At 41.6% G+C, this 26,309-nt stretch overlaps 2 protein-coding genes across 2 annotated transcripts; one reads left to right on the top strand and one right to left on the bottom strand.

The window, feature by feature from the left end:
• The first annotated feature begins 132 nt into the window (after window positions 1–132).
• Window positions 133–26,275, top strand: LOC128252214 (synapsin). Its single transcript, XM_052979772.1, is given in 14 exon segments — window positions 133–351; window positions 3,572–3,725; window positions 5,065–5,141; window positions 5,440–5,771; window positions 6,242–6,405; window positions 6,471–6,542; window positions 7,765–7,908; window positions 7,981–8,085; window positions 20,295–20,512; window positions 20,806–20,902; window positions 22,636–22,803; window positions 23,307–24,578; window positions 24,580–24,757; window positions 25,921–26,275. Coding segments are annotated over 11 exon segments (2,982 nt in total). The 5' UTR covers window positions 133–351; window positions 3,572–3,725; window positions 5,065–5,141; window positions 5,440–5,560; the 3' UTR covers window positions 26,274–26,275.
• On the bottom strand, window positions 7,611–17,798 carry LOC128252216 (tissue inhibitor of metalloproteinase). The gene is made up of 5 exons (XM_052979775.1): window positions 17,554–17,798; window positions 9,458–9,655; window positions 9,312–9,397; window positions 8,526–8,744; window positions 7,611–8,467 (listed from the first exon to the last, which is right to left on the bottom strand). The coding sequence occupies exons 2-5, from the start codon at window positions 9,588–9,590 to the stop codon at window positions 8,273–8,275; spliced, it is 633 nt and encodes a 210-aa protein (XP_052835735.1). The 5' UTR covers window positions 9,591–9,655; window positions 17,554–17,798; the 3' UTR covers window positions 7,611–8,272.
• Window positions 26,276–26,309: the final 34 nt, after the last annotated feature.

A 26,309-nucleotide genomic window follows, 5' to 3' on the forward strand; every position in this document is an offset into this window, starting at 1 on the left:
TAAACAATAAATTTATTGTACTCTTTTTTAAACTTTCTCTCTCTCTAAATTTACTCTCTCTCTATATTACTCTCTCAGAACTCAAATGCCTTTACACTCGCATTCCTTTTGGTGGGAAACTCTTGGATGAAAAGCCCACTCGCTCAGTGAAAATTTCATCACCGTCGTTGACAGTTCAGCCAAAATTCTCTAGCTCCATACATTTCGCCCAGCCAAAACTCAAAATTATCTAAACTACATTTTGTGTTCACTTTTGATCAGTCAAAGTCATCGCTTAACGCTGATACGCCATTCAAGTGGAAAGAAAAACGCACGGGCAGGATACTTCAAGTGGATTTATAGATTTTTTCGGTAAAGAAAAGAGCAATTGCCAAAAATCGAAACACGGCTAAGAAAAAAAAATATATATGAAATTTCTGTATCAGCTAGTCAGCGTTGTTTGCACCAAGTGTGAGTGTTTGTGTGTATTTGTGTGCCAGTGTGTGTGTGATTGTGTGTCTGTGTGTGTACGTGATAAGCGTAGACAGACGGTGTAACAACAAAACTGAAATCCGGAGGTTAGAGGGGCACCATCGCTTTATTGAATTACAAGTAAAACAAAGAGTGCGACTTAGCTGGCGATTAAAGCGTCCTCAAAAGGGGCTGGGAAAAAACGGGGAGGGGTCGGCTGTAAGTGGGCGGTGGCAACCTGCTAACCCACAAACCCACTGCCAGAGGGAGTTCAGCGAACAGTCCTGAGTTGTGGTTTTGATACTGCTAATTGGTTGGGAAAAATTAAATAAAATTCTAGATGAAAACAGCCAACCAACTCGAAAACTATTTACTACTAACCGCCTTAAAGTAGGCAAGCGAAAATTGTTTACACTTTGGAGTAGTTGTAACGTGGTTTCTTGGGTATAGACTCCATCTTCGTTCACTTAAGTACAACAGACGTTTTTGGGGAAAGGAGGTTTAGAAATGCTCCTTTGTTAAATATTCTCTGGAAGCTTTAAGGAAGCCTGTAAAAATATATAATGCTATATCATATCTAGATAAGCTAACCAAATATGAAAAAAGTTTAAGCTTAAGTTATAGTTTGAATAAAAAATGCAACCTACACAAAAACAAGTAATCGTATTTCTTGAATAAACTGTATAACAACATACTTTTATAAAATAATAGTAAGAAGCAGATACATTTTTTCTTTGCCCAGAAAACACATTAAAATATTTGTACTTGGAGAAGAATAAATTACATTTCCTTATTTCTTGGTCTAAAATACCATCATATTTATAGCTTTTCGAAAAGCCTTTAAAAGTCTTTAAATCCGAACGGAAATAGCTGTCACAATTTGCGTGAGTCAGCGCCACAGTACAGACTTAAATGGTAGGCATTTTTAATTACCATCGGAAAGACATTAAGCCCTGTTTTATGACAAGCCAACGCACATATCAGCACAATGCGGTCTGGCCGAGAAATGCCACTGGAAAATGGGTTAAATGTGGCTGCTGGTATTGCAACTCCGGTTGGAGTTTCCTTTTCACCCCGTTCGCTTTTCCCTTTCTCGCATTGCAATTTATATAAGTAGTTGACAGAAAGTGCAACTGCTTAAGCTGCCATAAAAAAGAACTTTAATTTGCCACCGACGTTGATGGATTGTGGTGCAACAGCGGCCCAGCATAATAACCCGAACCGCCCACAAGACGAGGGTTAAGTCGGGACATAAACTTTTTCCGGCACAGATTTGTGCTGGCTACCAAAAAGTTGCGGGCAAACAGTCGAGAGAAGTTCCAAGCTTTCGGAAAAGGGGCATCCGACAGCCGAGACCCTCAACACGTTACTGTGATTATTAATTCAAAAAGTTTTCACACACACATAAAAACGGGGGGAGAGGTATTAGGAAAAAGGGACACTCAGACAGCATGGCGTATGAGAATATCCCGCAAACACATAGTTTTACTGACAATCCACCAGAGGCAAAACAAGTATCTCGATGCTACACTCTTTTGTATTATGTAAGTAAAGCCAAAAAGTTATGTTCTGCCTGCCCAACTTAATATGACTAACGAGGCTCAATCTGCAGGATAATTGTGAATGACTGTACGTTGGCCAAATAAGTTTATCAAAAACGCGTTGTCATTGCTATTTTGCAAGGCAAAACAATCAAAATCGGAGCTATCAATAATGAAATCGATTACCATTAAATCTTGTTAGTCTGCCTGCCTGCGAGTTAGCATGTCTCTGTCGTGCGCTGAACTTTGACATTTAAGGGCCACGAACAGGAAAATGCCAAATGTCAGACCTGTCTGTGGTGGCAAGTGTACCTTTGGCCCAGCTTCTGGGACGAATAAGAGCTTGGCTCAGCTGAGCTGTGTTGGTGGACGTGGACGCAAAGTAAGTCGCAGACTGAGCGGCGTCCCCTGCGTATACGTAATCTGCTTAGTTACAACAACTCATTATTAGAGCTTATGTCATCAATGCCAAGATGGCCAGGCTTCCGATTTTATTATCGAAAATGTTCTTACTTTTGACTTTGTAATGAACTTCAGCAATGTATGTGCATCTCATTGGACCAGCAAGGACATCCTCAACTCTTAACACGCGACGTCATTTCGCACGACCCACAACCTCTGCCCGAAAGTAGGCTACGAAATGTTGCACAATCGCCTTGAATATTTTAGTTATGATAAGTGAATCAGCATTTCACAGACCCCATGGGACCTATTAACGCAATTTTCCCGCACTTAGGTGGAACCACAGGAAAAAAAAGGTTGCGCCTGCTGATTTGTTTAGGTGTTATTTACATACAACCTTTCGGTTATTTTGCTGCAAACGTTCGAGATTTGTTTCCCCTTTATGGCCCGGGGATGTGTTTGTGCTTCTGTGTGTGTGGGTTGCTTGTATATTTGTATGCCATGTCCTAGATAGCGGCCACTGCCAGTGCAATGAACCAAAAACAATGTTTGGCTTGCCACTTGGCAGCAAAAACAGCAACAAAGGCGACAGCGACAGCCAGTTGTCCCTTGAGATGGCAACCAGTCGCAGTCGCTCGCCCATTCATTCAGCCATCCAGTCGTCCAGTTGCCTGGACATCCTCCGCTTGATAGCTGTCCCAGTTGATTTGCTCTTTGTGTTTATTCTTTTTATTTCTGTGCATGTTTTGTCGAAAAGTAACCGAACCGAAGCGAGATGAATAAAAGGGTTTTCAACTTGAATTTGGCTCGGAAAAGGTGCGCGAGGAACGGTTTACTTTAAGATTCAGTGGAGTAACTTAAGGGATTTTGCAAAAATTCTTTGAGATTTATACAGTTGTATTATAAAATAATTTTGTATACTTAGGTTTGCATGCCAAATCTTCCAGTTAGGTTTTCCCAATCCAATGGCTTTATACCTTTGATTATATTTTAAACACTAAATATTAAATACATAATATGAAAAGACAATTTATTTGTATTGAAATAAAGTTTTTTTATATACAATATACACTCAAGCTATGTTTACAGAATAAAACCATAAAAGGAGCAATTTAATAATAATTTCAGATCACAGTTTATTGTGTAAAAACTTAATCCGCTTTCTCCGCTCATTACAGATTTAAATAGCGCCGGGATAACCAGATATTCGCTGTAGGAACGAAGCCAGACCCAGCGAGAACGGAGGCCAACTGCTCGACTTAATTGTCGACCACTGTCAATATTAGCGCCATCGCAACTGCTGGGTGTGGGCGAATCTGCGCCCCGCCACCGGTAAGACTGTTCCGAAATATTCTCTTTCAGAACTCATAGCTCTGAACTCTGAACTCACATCGGCTTGGCTCTGGCACGCACTGACATCACTCGAATCACATGCCAAATTCACGTATTTTAGCTTGCTTCGCTTTCATCAACAAATTGCTTTTCAGTTTTTCATCTTTTATTTTCCCGCCGAGCTGGCCGCACGAACCTTTTCGCATAAACACAAATTGCCCCACAGGCGGTCGGGTTTTTTGTGTGTGCTTGGGACCACCAACATTATAATATAGGGGCTGAAAAGTTTCAAGTGTCTGAAGGCCTGCGGGCCACGACAATAAATACAAAACACACTTCGCCGTTTTGGCCACAAGTGTTTCACATTGTTGACATGTCCCGAACAGCCAGTCCCCTTTCCCGCATTTTAACATCCGATTGATTTCTGCCGTTTTGTGCCGCACAAAAGATTCTTGGAAATATAATAGCTATATGTGCTGCTTTGCAATTTCCACTCGCTGGCCATTGTCCTTAAATGTCCTTGCTACGTGCACCTGTTGCCATCAGCTCGATTTTACCCTCATGCCCATACGCCGTTCGTTTTTATGTTCCCTTTGTGGTGCTTATTTTAATTAAAGTTTAGTTTAAGCCACCTTAATAGCCTTGTTTTTTAATGAAACTTTAGTTTTCACTTAGACCGACTCTCTCTGTCCGCTCTTCAACTATACGCATCCTTTTATACCACACACTCACGACACTTTCGTAAAAGCAAATGCTACTTTTGCAATTTCATGGTCTATTAAACTCATTACTCCGACAGTTCTGTAAGTGAAGTCTAATATAAAGCAGGAGAGTTCCTGAAATGCAAATTTACTAATCGTTACAAACCAGCTGACATATGAAATTTGAAATGAGTTCTTCCCTCACTTCAGTACATTACATTACGACCGTGTAATGTTTTTTACGATTTTTACCATCTTTCACTGTGAAAATGCACATTCGAAGTGACCACATTGCTCATACGCCACATAGGCGGAGCTTAGCAACTCAATTAGTCAAAGTTTTTAAGTGAATAAGGTTCAAAGTGAAAAGTTTGGAAAAGTTAGTCCACAGAATTTGATTAGCTAGGTTAAAAAAACGGACCAGCATATCTACTAAATGCCTTATTTTATGTTTGTGAGACGCTTTAAATTACTGTATGCCTTAATGTTCAATGTCTACGCACTATAAATATCAGAAATCCTTATATGAATGCTCAAAATTACAAGCACTCTAGCTAATTAACCAAAAGCCAAGCAAATCAACTCTACTTTGTGTTTTTTTTTTTGTTTAATGTTCTTTGGCGTGCCGCGGATCGAAGGAGCCGAAAAGCAGCACCCTGAATTTCTCGTCGTTCAAATCAAGCTTCACTTCCAATGTTAATTTCCTGAAGAGAAGGTAAAGACCTTAAAAATGGAAGTGCCCCCGGGCGGGGCCCAGTTGAACGAAACTAATTTGAAATTTCATATGTTCGTCTATTTCTCTCTCTCTCTCTCTCCCTCCGGCGGTATTTTGTGCCCCCCATTTGTTTGTTTCTCATCCAATCCCATTCAATTGCGCTGCACCATTTAACCTGTCTACTTGTCTGACGGTTGGGAAACCACCGAACCAATCGATCAACCAAACGAACACCCTGTACACCACTCTCGAACACACAACCACACCACACCACAACACACCATACAACTACTAACAGATTCAGCTCGGGAGACTTGTCTTCCGAGGTAGACGATGTCGATCCGAACAGCCTGCCGCCGGCGGCCCGTCCCATCCAGGATCAGCCGACGAAGCCGCCGGCTGCCGGCGGACCGCCGAGCATGCCGCCACCGCCGGCTCCCGGCCAACCGGCCGGAGCTGCTCCGGAGCTGTCGCTGAGCTTTGGCGCCGGCAAGGCGCCTGCGACCGCGGCCCCCGCACCACCCCGGGGTGTCAGTGCGCCGACCAGTCCGGCCAAGTCGCGCGAAAGCCTGCTGCAGCGGGTGCAGAGCTTGACCGGCGCTGCCCGGGATCAGGGAGCCTCCATTTTGGGTATGCTTGGCAGGCAGACTACACTCAGAAAAAATTACAAGTCACCCAGTGTCATGACATCCTTTGACATTGCTTTGTAGCTAAACCTATTTGTTTTAATATCATACATAACATATATGAAATCCCTTTTGCCATAAAAAAATGTTGACAAAACATTAATCTTTGAACAATCCTACACTACTTATGGGTTTTTATCTGTTGACTACTTTCAAAAATATATGTCATTAGTAAATAAGCCTGGTAAATGCTTGTTTTATAGTCAATTGCAAAACTTTAGTAATATTTCCCTGATTTTAGAAGGCTTTTTTAAAAGTTGTAAAGGTTTTATCAAGAGTTATTAAAGCCGCATAGTTATTTATTCATAAAGAATGCATAGCCAATAAAAAGGACTCGTGTAGTCGTTTTTTTTTTCTGAGTGTAGGAACTGCTAAATGGTCTCTGGGCAAGGAATGACATTTAACCCAAAACAGGAGCTGCGGTTCAGAGCGCCACACAACGGGCCCCGGCCTTCACCAAGGACAAGTACTTCACGCTGCTGGTTTTGGATGACCAGAACACGGACTGGTCCAAGTACTTCCGGGGCAGGCGATTGCACGGAGACTTCGACATCCGAGTGGAGCAGGCCGAGTTTAGGGCAAGTGCCTTTACCTTCCCATTTCTCATCCGATAATAGGGCTAATTACTGTGTGTCCTTTGCAGGACATTACGGTGGTCTCCAGTGCCGACACTGGACCGGTTGTCACCATGGCTGCTTATCGCAGTGGCACTCGGGTAAGTTATCTAATGCACTGGTAAAAAAAAATCAGCTTAATTTCGAATTCCTAAAAACTAAGTCATTCAACTTTTAGGCTAACACAAGGGTAATGCAAAATAGATATATTAATTGGTAATCATTTAACAACAGTTATTTAACATACATTTTTCAAATTAAGAATACGATTTCTGTACATCACTGAGAAGTGGTCTTATCATAAGAAAGCGATATAAGTGTAATCATTTTTCGCAGTGTGCTCACCTGGGTTGTTTGCACTTAATTAGTGCAACAACAGTGGCCAGTAGTCGTAGATCCAACATCTCAGACGGTGATTAGATTGTTCGCCAGTGCCCTGCAAAGTAATAGGAGAGTTGAAAGCGACTGGCCCAAGGACGTGGGTGGATGTCCATCCATATATCCGCCGCCCAATAAACACTACAGAACTAGCTGGTCTATCGGCAGCCTTTGTCCCTTTTCCCGTATTTGCGCAGCACTGTGCTCGACACTCTAGCGCTCTATTTCCATTTGTTTATTTGAAGTCGTTTTGTGGACTTTACGATGCTGCTGCCTTTGCAATTGCGTGTGCCAGTTGCAATAAAAGACACTTGTAGCTGGGCGAAAATACAAATGCAAATGCCAACTATGACACACTTGTGTCTGTCAGGAAATTAGACGCCAGCTGTATTACGTGTTGAAGTGTTCTTATACACAAAAAATATGTATTTTATTTTACTCAAGTGAAATGTGTATTCGTTTTGGTCTAATAAACCTGTAGTGCTAGGTTTCAATAAACATTTAACTAGGGGTATTCAAACATAATATGTTCTTTTAATAGTCAACTTGTGCAGGTCTTACTTCATTTCATACTAAATTGGTCAAATCTAAACATTTCATGGGCTATCAATTTAAATTTTAATTGTTAACAACGAGTGGATCCAAAAAGTATGCTACTAAAACATGTATTATGTATTTTTAGCTACTAGGCGACAGATGGCGCCAGTTTAATATAAGTTCGATTAAAAAGACTGTGAAACTAAGATAAATTTAAAGTTGGGAAAGGCCATAAAATAATAAAATAGTTCCGATTCCAGAAAATATCTTATTTTTATTATTTTTATGTATTTGTCGTTTTTAAAAATTACAAAAAAGTATTTCCAGCGTTTGGCATTCTAGAACCTAGGTAAATTTTCGCTTTATCAATTATTCTTAAAGTTTTTTTGGAATATCACACCAAAACAGGTGGCGCGTTCCTTTCGGCCGGACTTTGTCCTGATTCGCCAGCCGCCACGCGACGGATCCAGCGACTTCCGCTCTACGATCTTGGGCTTAAAATACGGCGGAGTGCCCAGCATCAACTCACTGCACTCGATCTACCAGTTTCAGGTGAGTGGTGGACACCTTGGTTTTGGGGATGCCCACTCAAAATTGATTTCTTCTGCTTTCTTGATTGTGAAGGACAAACCCTGGGTCTTCTCGCATCTGCTGCAACTGCAGCGGCGCCTCGGACGCGATGGCTTCCCGCTAATCGAACAGACCTTCTTCCCCAATCCACGTGATTTGGTAAGTGTACACGGTATAAACATTAAAAGCTAGACACTAATTAAGTAGCTGCTACAGAGCCGGTTACAAGTTCGAAAGCATCAATTAATAAATAACACATTAGCCATAACGTACGTATTAAAGCTCTGGACAGAGAGAAACGGGAGCATAACAAGGGAGCGGAGTGGGGGATTAAAGTCTGGGTGCCTTACGGATTGCTCAGACACTTTTTGTACAGCTGCGTGCGTCGCCAGCGGCATCGGGAAATCACTCCATTGGCCGTCTGCACTTTGTGCGGCATGCAGGCGCTGTAGTCCGTCTCGCATTTTCCAAAGGGCGACCACTTGCACTCGTCCGCATGAGGGTGGAACTTAAAGCATCGTGCCCCGAAGCAGGGAACAACCTGGCAGAAACCACAATACGTTCAAATTCAAAATTGACTGGTTCTACGCTTGACTTACTGCGCAACTGGTGGCCTTGGCATAGCCGCCGCTGAAGCCGTGGCGCTCAGTGATGGTCATCTTGGTGTACTCCTTGTAGTAGCTGCAAATGTTCAGCGTCGGCATCCTGCCCGCCACGATATAGACCTTGCCGAGGTCCAGCTTGATCCCGCACATCCCGTCATCGCGGGGCGTGGCCAGGCGACCATCGCGTAGCATTCGTCGCGCCTCGGGAGTTGCCTAGAATACAACATATTTTAATAGCAATTAATTCTTCGACTTGGGTACCATTATTTTAGAATGATTAAAAAATAGGTCATATGATTTATAACAATTCCTTTTAATTAATATTTTCTCTCCTTTTTCTATACAGTAATTAAATTGGACCTGAGTGAGGCTTTAATTTTAATACATATAATTTATTTAACTGTTTTATTTCTTAAACAGAAGAGTATTAAATAATATCTTTATGTGCTCCATTGAAAATTACAACTTTTTTACCCCTTTTTTTTGGTGTATCGCATATTTTCAGAAGCGTTTTTCTCAATTACAAATTATTTAAACGTGCCATGAAATGCACCATGGGAACTAAAACGTGCCCAAGGTGTAGAACGATTTTTAACCAGATTTTTAGAAAATAGTAGCTCAAGTCGTGTTCAATAACAATTTATTTTTAAACGTTTTGCAAGGCAGTAGGGCTTGTGAAAATGTAAAACTAATTTAACTTGATTCTGTATCACAAACTAAGCAATTTCAATATTCAGTAACAGCTTGCAGACAAGCCGTATTTGAAGGAATTTTGCTTACCTTGTAGGTGCGCTTGATGTGTACTTTGTAGGTTGTCTTGCCCGGCTCGATGGTGTCTGATTTGCGGAGGACTCGCAGCTGCACAACTGTCAAGGAAGCGTTGGCATTTATTTATTGAAATCTCCGGGGAGTGAGCTCCGACTTACCGTAGTCCGCCTGGGAGAAGTGCGTCTGTGGGTGGGCGGGCATGCAACTGCAGGCGTCGGCTGGGCGCCCGTAAAACGCGAGTCCGCCGACCAGGACGAGTGTCAATAAACCCAAATGCTTTCTAAAATCCATGGCTGCACGGGTTTGCGAAAAGATAAAATGACTTTATGTCGCCGCCAGTGAGTCCCCCAAGATTACTGTAAGAGAAGCGGAAAATGAGGAAAACTGAGATTACTTTTGACGTTCACGACAATGATTTAATGGGAAAACGCATATAATGGCTTTTGTGGTGAAGGTCACTGATAGAGTTTAATTATGTCTATCTTATTTATGTCATTCGCCTTATCAATGGAGGCCAGGCAGGCAGCCTTCCATCAATCGAGCCATCAATCCGCTGCTCAATTATGCATTTAATACATTACACATACGCCCTGTATGTCAGCAATTAATCGCGCCTTCTGTCACAAACACGCACGCACAAGCTGGGATCATTGAGAGCATTATGGGCAAAGCACTTGACTGGCATTCCCATCCATCTTTATTTTACTTAGATTGGATTGGGCTGAGCCTCAAGCCATATTCTTCTTTCATCAATATTTTATTTCAAACTTACGCAAAGACGATTCAGCAGTCAATTTAGAAGGCATAAATCGCACAAAAGTAGTTCAATTGCCCGGGCATTTCAATTGAAAATTGTTCATGGGAAATTCATAGAAAACTTGAGACGTACAAAACGAAATCCATTACAAAACCGATGCTATACCGCATATCGATGCGATACCACACGATAGATGCACAACAAACGCGCACACTATATGCCCACAGACATACATTTATATTAAAGCAAAAATATTGTATAATATCGAGAGTGGAAAAGGCAAGGCAATCAGCTGCAGCTCCCGATTCAGCGTTGTTGTCGAACTGATCGCCGCAGATAGTCAGGTCCCATATAGACAGACCTATGGCCATATGCACACCAGCGCCTATCTATCCCGATTTCCCGCCCTCGCGGCACCCGATTCCCGCTCAACGGAGTCCACAGCCCGGCAGCTACGCAGCCCGGCAATGTGGCAATTAAATTGGAATAAAATTGAATTAAAAGCATTTTGCGGAAAAGCCACTAGAAAACACACGCACCCAGTAAGCGCGGGGATGCGATGGAAAACCGAGGGGCAGACCTGCATGCGTGAATCGTTGGCAGGGTGAATTACCGAGTGGCGGGGTCGCGAGCTATTGATTGAATGCAAGCCATTAGGCAGGAGTAATGCATCAAACTATTTATTAAGTGGCAGCCCAAGTGGCAGCCAGACAAGAAGACGCGCTCACTAATGGGCTAAACTGCAACACACACAGGCCAAAAATCAGTCAAAATGACCTCTTTCATAAAAATGTTTTTAATTATTAAGCCTTTCTTTTTTGGAAGGTATTTCTTGATTTTTTTAGTTAGTTAGTTAGCTAAAACTGTAGATTAAGACAGTTAAGCAAAAATAAACGTAATACGGAATATTGCTGGCATTTAGTTTTTGATGACAAAACAAAGAGCACACGTGACTTTTTGCATGATATTGAACAAAAATAAATGCAAACGCTGATCAATATTTGACCTTTTTTTAAAATATATATTTTGAATTGCTAAATTGTTTATTTGCCTGCTATTTTCGTGGAAGCGTACACTTTTTAAAAGCATAGTTTGTTTTCCAAGTGATTTATATTGCTATACTCGACAGCGCACCATTTATATATATAATTAATTGAAACTTAATTAATTAAAATATTTTATCTTATTAAAGTGGTTCTAGTAAGACAGTTTTCCCAGAGCGTCAAGAAGTATACATATACATAGCGGGTGGGAGACATAGTGGCTGTGTCGTAATGTCATGGGATAATTTTTAGTAGACGGAAAGCGCCGCATGTCTGGCTGACTTTTCTTTCCCTGACGCTGTGACACTTTGCCCGGCAATTAACGGCGCGGATTTGTTTAACAAACAGGCCGACAAAACAGTACTAGCAAGAGTATTGGGGAAAAACAAAACACAAACAAACAGCCGGCCAAGCAGCAACAAAAAGTGGCACACACACTCCGAAAACGTCATCGGCGTTTAGCAGATAAATCAACTTGGGAGCCAATTGGCAGCAAGAAAAGCGTTTTAGAGGCGATGCAAATTCGCACGATTTCATTGGGACTCCTTTTCCCCACAGGCATACACATGTCGCTTTATTTATATATGCACCCATGTCTGAATGCACAATTAGCGTGGCCATATATCACATCACGCAGGCATAGTTTAAAGCTGCAGCAACAGCCTGTCCACGGAGTTTTGGATCTGTGTTTCTCGTTTTTGTTTTCCGTTCGTTCGGAAAATGCTCCCCGTGTTTGTTGACAAGCTTAACACATGTCAATTAAATGTTATATATTATGGCACACGGCGGCCACTCACACACACCCGGACGTGTGCCGCATTTGACGTCACTTCGCGCCCCGTCTAATTGACACACTTGTTGGCCGCTGCCGCTCTTGTCTGCTCTGAAGTTCCTGTGTCGTCACCATCATCGATGTTGACATTTGACACTGGTTTCCATTTCGAGTGGCTGCCATCCACTTATGCGGGCCAACAAAAAAACATCAAGAATTTCAAAAGATATTAACTCAAATATTGGATCGAGTTCAATTGGCATTGATTTCCACTGTGCCCTCGGGCCACTTAAAGAATGCCGGCCACAACAAAATGGGCAATTATTATTGACAAACATGGAATTTTTAGTGGAACATAATTGGTACATAATTCAATTAAAAATTTTTAAAATGCGTATAAGAAACAAAATGGTTTTAAAGTAATATATCGACACTTAAGAATTTAAGAAGTCCTAAATAAAAATTGGAGAGTGAATAAATAGAGGAAAATGGTTGTTTATTAATTAATATTTAGATAATTTTTTATTTAACGTTGCTAGGAAAAATATCCTTTTTGTAAGACATCCAAATAGCTATACTTAAATACGCATGACACTATTCAATGCTTACAATTTGTATACCATTACTGCTTAATAAATGTTAAATCGTGCCTATAAGCATAGCCCATTTGGTATTATGCAAATTTTATGATTAACACTTGCCCAGACAAGCAGACAGAAAGCAGAAACCAGAGAGATTTCCCAGGTGAATTGAAAGGGATTTGCTAAGGTCAGACATGAAAAAGAGTAAGACCCAAAAAAATAGGAGCGAAAAAAACATACAAAAAGAATTTTCTGGCTTGCAAGCTGAAGCGCTTTCGGTTTGGTCCGCCTTCTTTTTTTTGGGTTGTCGGTCGTCGGGTTAAAACTGCGCCAAAATGGCTCAGCAGCAAAAGCCACATAATTAATGCGATTTTGGTGGCTGCTTGGTGCTTTTGAAAATCTGGGATGGCCAGTGCTAGTTATCCGTAGAGAGGTTTGGTTTATGAGCACTTAATTGGGGCCATTAGTAGAGGGTAATGGGTGTGGATATGGACCCACAAAACTATTGACAGCCATCAGTACTCTCCATAACAAAAGGCCAAATGCATCGACATAAATCCTATTTATAACTTTCGGATCTTATGCATATATTGCAGCGCACGTTCTCCAATTTACGATGCCTGATATTTTGCGCTTCGAAAGACCTATAAAAATGTGTCGAATTGGAACTGCTCGGATCGTTTTTCCATGGATCTGTTGAGAGTGATTTATGGTCTTGTTTTGCTTTATATAGTAAGGGATCGAGTGTAATATGCATACCTAATTAGTGTATTGTGTTTAATGGGGTCAGCTCATAACTAATTACTCAGTCGTAGATAACGAAGATTTTTCTGTCTTTCAGCAACTTGTAAAAGCTATCCACTACTATTAATTTGTATGCCAATTGTCACAGATTTACAAACTTACACTACGCCTATATATATTAACGCCTATAGAGATAAGATTATAGTGCACAGTGTTAAGTTTACAAAAGATTCAGTGTAATAACATTTTTAACTTCTTCTTGCTGATATATTATGTAAAGTGTTTTTGTTCCATTTAGATAGTATTTACGAGTTGTTTAATTTAAAACGTCAAATCTGGATACTTTTGCACCTAGGTTAAATAGTTTTACTGAACAATTTTTAATTTCAATTAAATTAAAAAAAAAACCAGCAACTTGATATATAATTTCATCTACTGAGTAACCAAAATTCGGATCGAATGTCATTGTTCTGGCTCGCTTTTATTCAGCGGTCATTTACTTTTCGATATTGCTTTTTGTGGCAATTCGTTTATGTTTGTTTGTTATTGCTGATTGACTTTCTAAACAGTCGGGAATGGGTTTGCTATGGGATAAAACTGCGCAGTCCGGTATTTGAATTTGATTGTTGCAGTATTCGCACAGCATTACAACGAGATGATATCGCATTCTTGGGACGATGGAGATAACAAATTATCAGCAAATTCCCAGAACACAAGATATATTTTAATTAGATTAAACAAATGTTTGCCTTGCAACCGGGAAAACCACTTCCAATGGGGAACCCATAAGCCCCGAAGTCTCTGCATTTCTGCCAATTTTCCTAACGATGCTGGAAAACTTTCTTTGGCCAGCGGCATTCAGTTGGATACATTTTCCTTTGTCGGCAGCCTTTGCAACAATGAGGGAAAATTGAAGGAGAAATATCAAAGTCACGATCGGGCAATGGGCAATGCCATAATCAGCATGATCAATGCGGCCCAAACAAAGGGGCCACAGTGTTTTTTGATTAATGCCGCAGCTTGATCCCTGACCTGCAATGTTTGCTGTGCGGCGAGATTGGCAAATTCAAATGCATTTCCAACTCGGCGGCGATAGAGATCCAGCTATTGGCATTTACAAGCACTTAGCGACACCTGACAAAGCCCATGGCATGGTACATAATTAAGCCCCGGAATCCGAGACTGATAAGAACCACTCGTCGTAATGCTGCTTTTAATTGAATCGCCAGCTGCCAAGAGCTGATGCTGATGATGATGAGATGCAATGGCTACCCGGTTGACAGCTCTATTCAGGTGTGACGAAACCCCGTCTGGCAGACAACTATGCTCGGAATGTTTATTGCCTTGCGCCTCATTAACCCATGTACAAGTATGCCAGCGATTCTGACATCATTGCGCCGAAAATAAGTCTTACGCAGCTCCTCTCATTTGGCCACTCGATGCAGTGGTGAAAACAAACAAATATTGCAATCCCAAATTCGTCACGTTCTTTGGGATTTCGCTTTAAGCCCGAAATTAAAAAGCGAAACAGTAACGGCACAAATTGCTTAACTTATGACACAAATTGTCTGGCGGCGAAAGGCGGTGGCTGGCGTCGGCTCAACCAAATAAACAAACACTTCGCCCAGGATGCGTAACGAATTCAATTAAAAATGCAAATGCGTCGTCGGGGGGAAAACAAGAGTCCTGCACATATGAAGAACCCAAAGGTCTGCGGCTGGTCTGTGGACTCACATTGCATGGGTTGGGCCATAAAAATATAAATCTTTAATGAGCAAAACCCAAAGCATGTGGATATGGGGCCGCTAAGTAAACATATGCATGTTTGCAAATAATATTGTTGTTGGAGCACTGAAATACAATGGACTTCAGTGTGTGTGGCCTCGCTCTACGTTATCAATAAGCTAAATTTGCATAAAAATCATCAAACTGTTCAAACAAACCAGCTGGCAGTTCAATTAAATATTAAAGCGATTTTCTGTGACAATACCGAATCGCCTTTCGTCAAGTTGGGTGATTTATTTCAGCATAAAAAGCTCCATTCATGCCGGGTGACAGATCTTGTTAAAGACATTAAGAAAAGGACCAGAAAAGCGGCAGGCAATCTGACAAATTGACGGCCTCTGGCCCACACACAAATGGAGGAACTCTGGGGCCAAAAAGAAATCATTGTCAATAAATTGCCGCCTGACTCGTGAAATTTACACAATAAACAGGAGAAAAATGTTATTAATGGAAAGGCATACCAAATGCTCTTTGTCACGGTGTCGCTGGCTGCAGCATTTCTTCTTAATTGTACAATAATATTTAATTGCAAGATTTGCACAAGAAAATTATAAATGGGCCCGGGATGAGCCAAATGTGGGTGTGTCGACCGAAAAAGTCAGGCAAGTGTGAAGGCATAAACAATCCCAATCCAATGTATCTGTATCGGCAGCCTTATAAGGCGAAATGTCTGCCAGACTTTTTTGGGGGCTTAAAAGCATGCGCCAAATAAGGGGAATCGAATGATGTGCGAGGGAAAAGTCACAATCGCTGGTTATGACAATTTTATTAGCCTTGCTTTGTGGCTTTTATTGTTTGCGGGCTATGTTCAATGCGAAATCTTAGTAGAGCAGACACCACATTGATCGAATTCACATTCTCGGAATTGCTGAAATGGGTAACCTATATATAAAGAAATTAACATATCGATTTCAACACCCTACACAGACACATGATTTAGATATATCATATGTCCTTCATTCGCTCCTCAACAAATTCATAACAAATTGACTGTGTTAAAAAAAAAACCGCTGAGGTTTTTGAAACTCTGTCTGCAGCATTATTATTTTTTACAAGTGGCATGCCAAAAACAGTGAAATAACAAAAGTTAATATTTTATTACGAACTCATCTAAGTTCTCAGTCAAAGAAAGTCCTATATTGAAGTTAATTTATGAAAATCAATTTATTACTGTGCAGCCTACTAACCCTGTTTTCTCATCCTCAATAAGCTGTTGCCATATGGCCATAAGTGCAATGAGAAAACAAACAATAAATTCAATACAAAAATTAGCACACTTTAACAGTTAAGTTTTACTACGATAACAACACCACATTGTTATCTGCCAGATGAAGTAAAAATAAATGTCAGCATAGCAATACGCCGAACATTTCCCAGAAAAGCAGAAAGCCAATACAAATGCAAACTCATTTAAATGGCGCACAAACAACGAACAGTCAACAGTAAAGCCAAAGTCAAATGAAGGAAAAATTATGAATATCCAGGCGAAACAATGTGAGTTGCCGTGACAAGAGAACACAATGCAAGAGAAAGGGGAATGGAAAAGCACTTCAAAAATGCATTTCCACGCATTTCCCTCGGGCAGCATGTTTCCCCTCGAGACTCGCTTGTAAATTTTTATGGGTTTTATGTGGTAGCCGTCGAATCATTTAATGTGTTTTCATATTTTTAGACATTAAATGGCCAATGCCAAAACACACATTACGTATCCGTAATATGGCAATACCTACAGCAAACACAAACACACGCGTTACTTTCCTTGACATCCAACAAATTTGTTGCATATACATCACTGATATGGCAGGGTTTTACGATCAGACGACATTGCACAACCAAACGACTTGTATATTCTTTAATGGCTGCAGTTTGTTTACAAATTGGCGACATTAAAAACTATTAAGACAAATCGAAAGGCCAGAATAAAACTCGGGCTGCTCCAAAAGCGCAAGGGAGGCAGGCAAATAAAAACAAATTATAAATAAACGCAAATAAATAGAGGGATCTGCGGCAGTGTGAGTGAGCGTTTGGGTGGAAAACTGTGTCGCTGTGTCAACGTCGCCACATTTCCCAGCGCGCGTTTTAAATAGCCCGAAAAACGCGTCTGTGTCGCGCGTTTTGCATACCTTCAATTTGAATCCTCTAAATGCCAAACAACTCTAACACTAAACCAAAGCTGAATTGACTTCACTCCGTAACTTAGCCTTTGAGCAGCATGTTTTATGGATAATATTAAATTAAAAATATTATAAAAGGGAAAAGTGTCATGTTTATTAAATTAAAATTTAAAAAAAAAAAAAGGAAAAACATTATAGTCATTTTTTAGTGTCACTTTATTTATAAGAAATTTTCATTTTAGGTACCTATGAAAATGGCTTGCTTATTTGTCTAAGCCTTTTAAAAGTGAGATATAGCTAAATACTTTTTTTTTTGTGGTCATTGAATAAGCCCAAGAAAATGAAATTTAAATTCCATTTGGCCTTTCAACATTTGACACTACACGGAAATTAATGGAATTAATTAACATTTTAAACTTAAGACATTTTCAAGTAAAAAAAAAACAAGCAACACAAACCTTTAATATGTTTAACTTCCAGAAGCAACCTATTTAGTGGGGATAATTTGCACTTCTGTAGCTTGAACACTTAAACTCAATGGCACCAAAATGGGAAAATCTGGGCAATGTATTTTCACCGGCACTCGCACTCGACTCGACTCGACTGCACTTGATACTATATTTTCCCGATCTCGCGATTTCTCCGCCGCCGACTTTGTGGCGTTTAGCTCGCTGGGCTTGCGGTTCTGCACTGGATCGCCAAGTCAACCGATTCGTCTGTTTTCTTAACCGCACGAAGGCCCCAAGCCCGAACAGTGAACAAATCTCACTCAAGTTGTTCGGGAAGTGAGAGATCGGATCGGATCGGATCGGATCGACTGAGTCTATATAGTTTGAGTGTTTCTCGCGGCAGTCGGACGATCAAACGCACCATAAATTCCCCGTAAATGAGTGGAAAGTGAGTGGAGGAGAGTCGATTGCATTTTTTGTTGCATTATTTTACCTTGGCAGCTTTATTAATTGCGTGCAGGGGTCTGGTTTATGCTCTCGGCCATTGGCAACATACAACATACTCATAGATACTTGGCGCCACTTTTGGTACGAAAAAGAGAAAAGTTTATTAGGATGCAGCGCCACACGAAACCGCAGAAAATAGCGCATCTGTCGGGTCGCAAATCAACTAATAATTTAGCTATGTAAAGTCGCCGGCGATCCGACTTCCACTTCCTATGGCCATGTGGCGCACACACGTGCTGTCTCTCCGGTCATGCTTCATACTTCATGCTCCACCTACAGCACGTTGCCATAATCTGCATTCCCGACCCGCAAACGCCACCGCACTATATCTTTAAAGCCAATCACGGAGAGAAAAAATGTCAATCAAGTCATTAAAATAGTACAAATAATAAAATAATATACATTTTTCTTGTATTTGAATTATTGATAGATAGCTTAAAAATAAAATATCTAAATTGTTTACAATATATAGCAAACGACTCTTATCCTGAGTTTTTTCACTTTATTTCTCTAAAATTTAAAAATTTCAACCATTTGATTAAATGTTATTTAATTTCAAAAATATTAATATTATTATTAATATTATTATTATTATTATTAATATTATTAAAAACCCAACAAATAGTGTGCTTTTACACTTACGATTGATTTAATCGAATCGCTTTGCACAAATGTTAATTTTAATTCTTTTTAAATGTACCTATTATATTTTTATTGGCTAAATAAAACACTGATTTCAAAATATAATCGATTTCGAGTGTAACGTTTGAAAGTGAAAACCGGAACAGGCCTGTCTATTTTGTTGGTTTTTGCTGTACAATTTCTTAAATAATAGTTTTTAAAAATATCCATTAAGTTCATGGCCCTATTACAGTAGTAATTGACCATGTAAGGCCTATACTTGTGGATTTCTTTTTTTCGAGGTGCACTCGTATATCGCTCAATTAAACAAATGCCACCCATTCCCGTTCCCGTTCCCGCTTCAGGGCACGGGCACTACGCAACGGATGCGTCACAGTGCATATTTAAAGTTCGCTGATATAACCGAAGAGCAGGCCTCTAGACAGTGGGCACTCGAGCGGAATACGTAGCAGCTTCCAAGAATGCCCGCAATGTGGGGGTGTGACGTCTCATTCTCGGACCAGAGTCTTCTATAGTATCCATAGTCTCGAACCCACATCCATCGCAGATATTCATTAAGAGATTTCTCGCACTCTGTTTGGCTTTTCTGTCAGCACGACTGTCTCTCATCGACGGCAATTGCGACAATTCTTCGAGCTTCGTCATTGTTGTTTTGGTTTTCATTTCTGTTTTATTTTGATTTACGAGAGTTCACCCTCTGCCAGTACACTGCATTAAGCCCATGTGTTCAATTGTGATTTATCAACTGTTTAAATACGGCTCTGGGAGAGATGATCAACAAGGGTAATCGCCTGTCGATTTACATATATAAATGTAATAAACATGAGCAATGCTGTAAAATTAATAAAATGCGAATTAGTCAAATATTTGCGGGCAGGGCTTTGTAGCTTTTGCACATTTGCATACGCCATTAATAACGGCAGGGCATTTTCAATAAATACACTCTGCCTGACTAACGATGGAGGATTCTGGGAAATGGCCAGGCAAATCAAAGAAAATTTCCATGGCCAGATTCGTAATCGGAACTTAAGTAAAAACAACCAATGAATTTGGCACATATCCAATGGATTAATAAGCGAACGGTCGATTGTGGTTTTTTCTTGATTTCCGCAGCAAACAAAATGGCAAAGAGCTCGAGTGCCATCGTCGGCGTATTGTAATTTATAGAATTCGAATCAGACAGCTAAATGCGTATTGTGATTGCCTCGGCATCTTTATTCATCACACGGAAAGAAAGAGTTACTGCAAATAATTTAAATTTAATAAACTAATTATAAATATGAAAGTTCCTTTAGTTTATAACAAGTTAAATGTATTAATCATTAATTGTCTAAAAATCGTTTTTTAAGCAAAACAAAATTTTCTCTATGTTTCGAGATTAATGAGCTTCAAATCTTTATATATTTCACCATATCAACGGGAATTTTCACTTGTTATTTAATATAGTTACATTATAATAAACAGTTTAATATTTATTTGAATACATAAATATAATAAATGCAGAAAAGTTTTGCAATACAATTGAAGATAATGTGTAAATATTTATCATTTTTCTTTGTAAATCTAAAGCTAATCGTACATTTTCCTCTGTGCACTTGCAGTTCCAATTCACGAAGTTCCCCAGCGTGCTGAAGGCTGGACATTGCCACGGCGGCGTGGCCACCGCTCGCCTGGAGAACCAGAGCGCCCTACAAGATGCCGCCGGATTGGTGAGCGGTGCCGGCAACGACTCGCATTGTTATTGCACCATTGAGCCCTATATCGATGCCAAGTTCAGCGTGCACATCCAGAAGATTGGCAACAACTACAAGGCGTTTATGTAAGTGACCGCAAACAGCACAAGCCGCAGACGGCTCAAAAGCCACAATGCGGATGGGTCGAGTGGCCTGACCTTGGTGTCGACTGCAACTGTCAGCAGACAAAAGCGACCGCCCTGCAATTGGCAATTATCGTACCAAGTGCAGCGGCAAGAGTTCATTGTTTGCCGGCCGAAAAGCGGCAACGGGTTCAAAGATCTCTCGCCCCTCAATCCGTGTGTGGCAACGCATTATCTACGCTTTTTAAGCCGCTTAATTTATTATGCCCTGCTCACCCGCTTTCGCTCTTTAACAGGCGCAAATCCATCACCGGCAATTGGAAGACCAATCAAGGATCGGCCATGCTGGAGCAAATCACTTTAACCGAGAAGTACAAAAGTTGGGTGGATGAGGTAAGTCATCGAATCGAAGCCATGGTACACTACAACAAACTGGGTGTTAATGTTAGGCAACCTAACCGACTTTGGCTGTTCACTACATAAACAAAAATGGGGGAGTTTGATTGGCTTAATAGCTTAATTTTACATTTTGAAATTTTTCTTTAAGTCATTTAACTATTTAAATGTCAACTGAAATACTTTAAGCAAGTTAAAAATAAGTTTCTGTACTAAAATTAATAGGGTAAATAAAGGTTACTAACTTTCAATTGATTTTCTCCATAGTTAAATTACTATATACCAGATCAGATAATATTAATTGTAATAAAAGAAAAATAAAATTGTAACCAGCATACATATATAAAAATCAAATTTGGCAACTGCCCTTTTTGTCATGTATTTATTTTTATATCCATTTTTAAATGCAAAGAAATCACTATTTGGAGCATTTGAAGGCAGAATCCATTCCGGCTCCTTTACATAGCTCCAAACCCGCTGACTTTGCCGTTTTAAGCGTCGAATTCTGAGCCAAGACATGGAACTCTGGTCCCAAACTGCTTAGCTCGGCCTAGCCAGTTGAGTTCAGTTCACATTTATCAAATTTGGCCAATCAATATGGCTAAGGAAAATCGCTTTAAATTATTTGCGGCGTTTTGGGTGCACAAAATTTGATTTCGGCTGCTTTCCGATTTTCCCTGAGGGGGTGGCAAACGGAGAACCAGCATACATACATAGATACATAGACCAGGCACCAGAAATCATACTCGATTGACGTCAGACGACGGTCGCGCTCGCAGTGCCCTCGAGCGGCGGCACAACTTTAATTAGAGCTCATGCATATGCAAATCGCAAAACAGTTAAACGGATTTAGCCGCCAATGAGCGATGAGGTAACGGGAGTTTCAGCGTTCAAACAAAATTTTCAGTCGGGCGCCTTATAATTGAGATGAGGTGCAAGCATTTGGATACATGGGAAACCTATCAGATTTGGCATTCTATCAATGCGAACACTTCATGGCTGGCTCAACTTGATTTCCTTTGACTCGCGGCTGACTCACCCAGTGGCACTGCATATGTGCATTAATTAATTTCCTTTTACTGGCGCAAATATTCCTCATTCATTAGATAAGCTGCAGTTTTTAGTTACATGCGGAGAAAAGTATTTTGAAATTTAAAATTAATTTTTGATAACCACTGCGGGGAAATCAATGAATTTAAGATGTTTGGAAGAACAGAAATTAAGTACAATACATACAGTGATTTTGAAAATATTTTCAAAAAATCAGCACTTTAACAAAAAGTTTTCAATAGTAAAAAAATATTAATCATCTCGGCGAAAATCGAAATAAAATAAAGCTACAGCTTTCGGTAAATGAGGATTATTTTGCTCATGCTCACAAAAATACTTAGTTATTTTATTCATATCTGATAGTTTTTAGGCTATAGAAATCAACTTAGTATTTAGATAGGTTTTCCAATTGTTTTTCCAAGTGCAATAATAAGTGGGTGGGCCTATGACGACGTCAGTTCGATTCTGGGCAAGTCGGAATCAGCATCAGCATTAGCGTTAGCGTTAGCTTTAATCAAAACAAACTGTGTAATTAAAACCGGCACTGGAAACCGGCGGAAGCCCACTCAGAAATGTTTGAGCCGACTCCCGTCTCACTGCGCTTTTGCAATAGAAAACACATTTTAGGGTCATGACTCAATCGCAATTTTAATCGCCACTGCCGCTCGTATCACTTTCAGATATCGGAGCTGTTTGGCGGCATGGAAGTGTGTGGCCTGTCCGTGGTGGTGGCCAAAGATGGACGCGAGTACATCATCAGCGCCTGCGATAGCACATTTGCCCTCATCGGAGACACCCAAGAGGATGACCGCCGCCAGATCGCCGATCTGGTATCTGGACGCATGCAGGTTAGTTTTCAATGTGAAAATTTCAACTTACGTCGCTTAAACATTAGAACATATTTAATTATTAAAAAATAATACTGATTAGCAAGTTTTTAGTTCATTGAAATAATATTTGTAACTGTTTAAAAATATAAAAAAAAACAAGATATAACGGAGGAGATTTCATAGGAAAATTAATATTGTGATAAGAATTGTTGAGCCTATTTTCCAAAAAACTTTTTGTAATAAATGTAATATAGTTTGAAATGTTCCAATAATTTTGATAAATAGATTTAGTTTGATTTGTGTTCCTAAGACCTTTTTTTTTATATTTAATGTACGATTGTGATGACAAAAAGTTCATTGGAAACAATTGTTTAAATTAACTTTATTTACTATATTTCATTTCCAATAAACTATTTTATTATATTCATTTGAATTGTGTTCCAACTATTTTATTATTTTTAATAAAAAAATTCTTTGCAATGAATTGTTAAATGTATTTAATCCCACCTGCCTCCTTTCAGAATGTGTGCCGTCCTAGCATGGCTCAAACGGGACCCGGCAAGTTGCCCTCCCGCTCGTCGGTGTCCTCGCGGGCTGAGAGTCCCACGGACGAGGGCATGGCCCCCACACCGCCGCTCCCGGCCGGACCACGCCCAGCGCCCATGGGCGGACCACCGCCCATTCCGGAGCGCACCTCGCCGGCGGTCGGCTCCATCGGGCGCCTGAGCAGCCGCAGCAGCATCTCGGAGCTGCCGGAGGAGCCCTCCTCCTCGGGACCCAGCACGGTGGGCGCGGTGCGCCGCGACTCGCAGTCCTCGCAGGCCTCCACCATCTCCTCGTCGGTGTCGCGGGTGGGCCAGCGGCCGCCCCAGACCCAGAGCTCCGTGGTGGAGGACGCCGAGGACACCATGAAGAACCTGAGGAAGACCTTCGCGGGGATCTTTGGCGACATGTAGGAAATCGCTAACAAGAAGCGCGGCAGAACGGCCAGCGAGACGAGCGGCGGCAGCGGGCCGGGCAGTGTGCCCAGCAGCGCGGGACCGGGGAGTGGGAGCGGTAGCGGATTCACTGGCTCCTTCCTCGGCAAGCAGTTCTCGTTCGCCGGCAAGGGCGATGGCGTGGGCGTGATCTCGACACAGCCCACACAGCGGCCCAGCGAAGAGCCACCAGCGGTTCCAGCGGCGGCGGCCAGATCAGCCGCCCGGCCGGACAGCAGCGTTTCGATTAGCGGTACAACAAATACGGATACGGATAGAGCGGGCGCCGGCTACCAGCCGGTGACCAACTACGAGCAGCAGGAACGGGTCAACCCCTTCGACAAGGAGCCGCCCAACAAGTCGGTGCAAGGCAGTGCGGCCAGCATACACACCTCCTCGTCCTCATCGATGTCGACCTCATCGATCTCGTCGCGGATCAATCGCAATGGCAACGCCATCAAGTCGCCGCCCCCGCCGGCGGGTCCGCCGCCACCACCCCCCACCAATGTGGCGGCAGTGGGCGGCAGCAATGCCAACAGCTCCAGCGGCTACAGGAACAGCTTCAGCAGCTCCCTGAGCAAGGACAAGACCAGCTACGGCAACTATGGCAGCACCACCTCGGTGGAGACCATCACGCGCATGGACACGCACACCACGAACACGGGAGCCACGGCCACGGAGGCTGGCGAGGCCAGTGGTGTGACGGCCATCACCAATATCAGCAGCAGTAGCAGTGCAGGAGGAGGAGCAGGAGGGATTGGTCCTGCCATGGGAACCATCACCACATCGGTGACCACCAACGACTGGAGGTCGGCCTATTGGCATGCGATCGGCCAGTGTGTACAGCGCACCGGCGGCAGTGACTACTGTCCTGCCCGGAGACACCTCCGGCTACGATTCCAACTCGATTGCCTCGCAGGGCGGCGAGGAGCTGAACAATCCCAGTGATCTGCCCTCGTACACCCGACCCTCGTACTCGCGATCCGAGAGCAATGGTAATTATCTAGCCGTGGGCGTACTGCTGGTCAGCCTCACCCTGCGCAAGACCTAGGGCTCGACTCATCCCCTATAACTTTCCTATAAATCATGCCATTTAATCTCATTATCGTACTAATCAGCTACACCCCCATATATATAGAGACCAACTAAATGTAATCGATTAAACGTTAACCCCTAGCCATGTAGGCAGCCGTGTCAAAGTGTTAGCCAAACGAGAAAAGTAGGAGTCGTGTGTTGTTTAGCCTAACTGTTTTTGATTTTCCTAGCCAAGCTCAGTGAGTAAGCCAAATATTACGTATACGACTTGTGGGCCGCCCAAGTGTTTGTAAGTCTCAGTGATGCTACAAAAAAAAAAAAAACGCTTGCCTGCACACACACACAGACACACACACACATAACACAAACAACAGGAACCATCGTACAGTTCACACTCGTTAGAGTGCACCGCAAATCTGAGTTCAGTTCTCGCTTTTTGGGCACGCATCGAGAAACAAGAGATACCCCAGATACAATCCAGAATAACAATCCAAAACACCACAAGAGTAATCAAAGCTTTTAGAAAATACAAAATTCGTTGGTAATGTTAATGCAACCCTTTTCAGTTTTAGAGTGTGTGTGTGTGCGTATTGCAGTAAATGCAGAGTTATCAAAAGATGAGCCATAGAAAACTGTTATCAACTAGTCCGAAAGTCGCTTAAGAATCAGAAGCATTCAAAATGTTCATTGTCATTCACTCACATATGGATAATGCTTGTTTTGGTAACGCTCATTTTGCTCATCCTCCATCACCAAAAGTCAAGAATCAAATATACAAAAGGCGATCGTTAATTTGACTATAAAATAATTAGGAACAGAAATAAAATTCAAAATTCAAACAAAATAATGAAGTAGCAAATGAAAATAAATATTTCTTTAATAACTATTTATTTGAGACTTGATTTATTTCGCCATTTACTTTGTTTGAACCAGACATTTTTAATAAATTACTATAGGTGTATAGCTTACTCTTTCGATCGCCTCTTGTATAGATAAAAGTAAAGCTCGATTGGCTCACGTAGTGCTAACGATAAGTGCTAAGAACTGCACCCACGCCAAATTGATGTGCACTTGTCGCCTGACCCAAAGATCTGTAACTAATTTATGCTTCCAATTCTTGCAGCCTCCAAGCACTCGGATCTGGATGTCATTTTCGGAGACACCAAGACCACGCCAGCCTCCTATGGAAATGGCAAATACACTCGGGCTGCCGGCTCCATTTCAGATGCTGACATGATATTCGGAGGACCGCCCTCCAACTACAAGAGCGATCGCTTCGGGGCCGCCAAAAGCATGAGCATGAGCTCCAGCGGAATGGGTTCCGGAAACGGATCGGGAAGCTATAAGATCTACGAGGGCATCCAGAATGCCGCATTCAGCGACTTTAGTGACTCGGGCAGTATGAGCAGCATTGGGTCGCATACCAAACGCTGGAGTGCCAGCAAGGAGGACGACGAAGAACTGGACTTGAAGTGAATCCGAGAGAAATTCCAAAGCAAATCTGTCACCCTT

Source organism: Drosophila gunungcola, chromosome 3R, assembly GCF_025200985.1.
Source record: "Drosophila gunungcola strain Sukarami chromosome 3R, Dgunungcola_SK_2, whole genome shotgun sequence".
NCBI lineage: Eukaryota > Metazoa > Arthropoda > Insecta > Diptera > Drosophilidae > Drosophila > Drosophila gunungcola.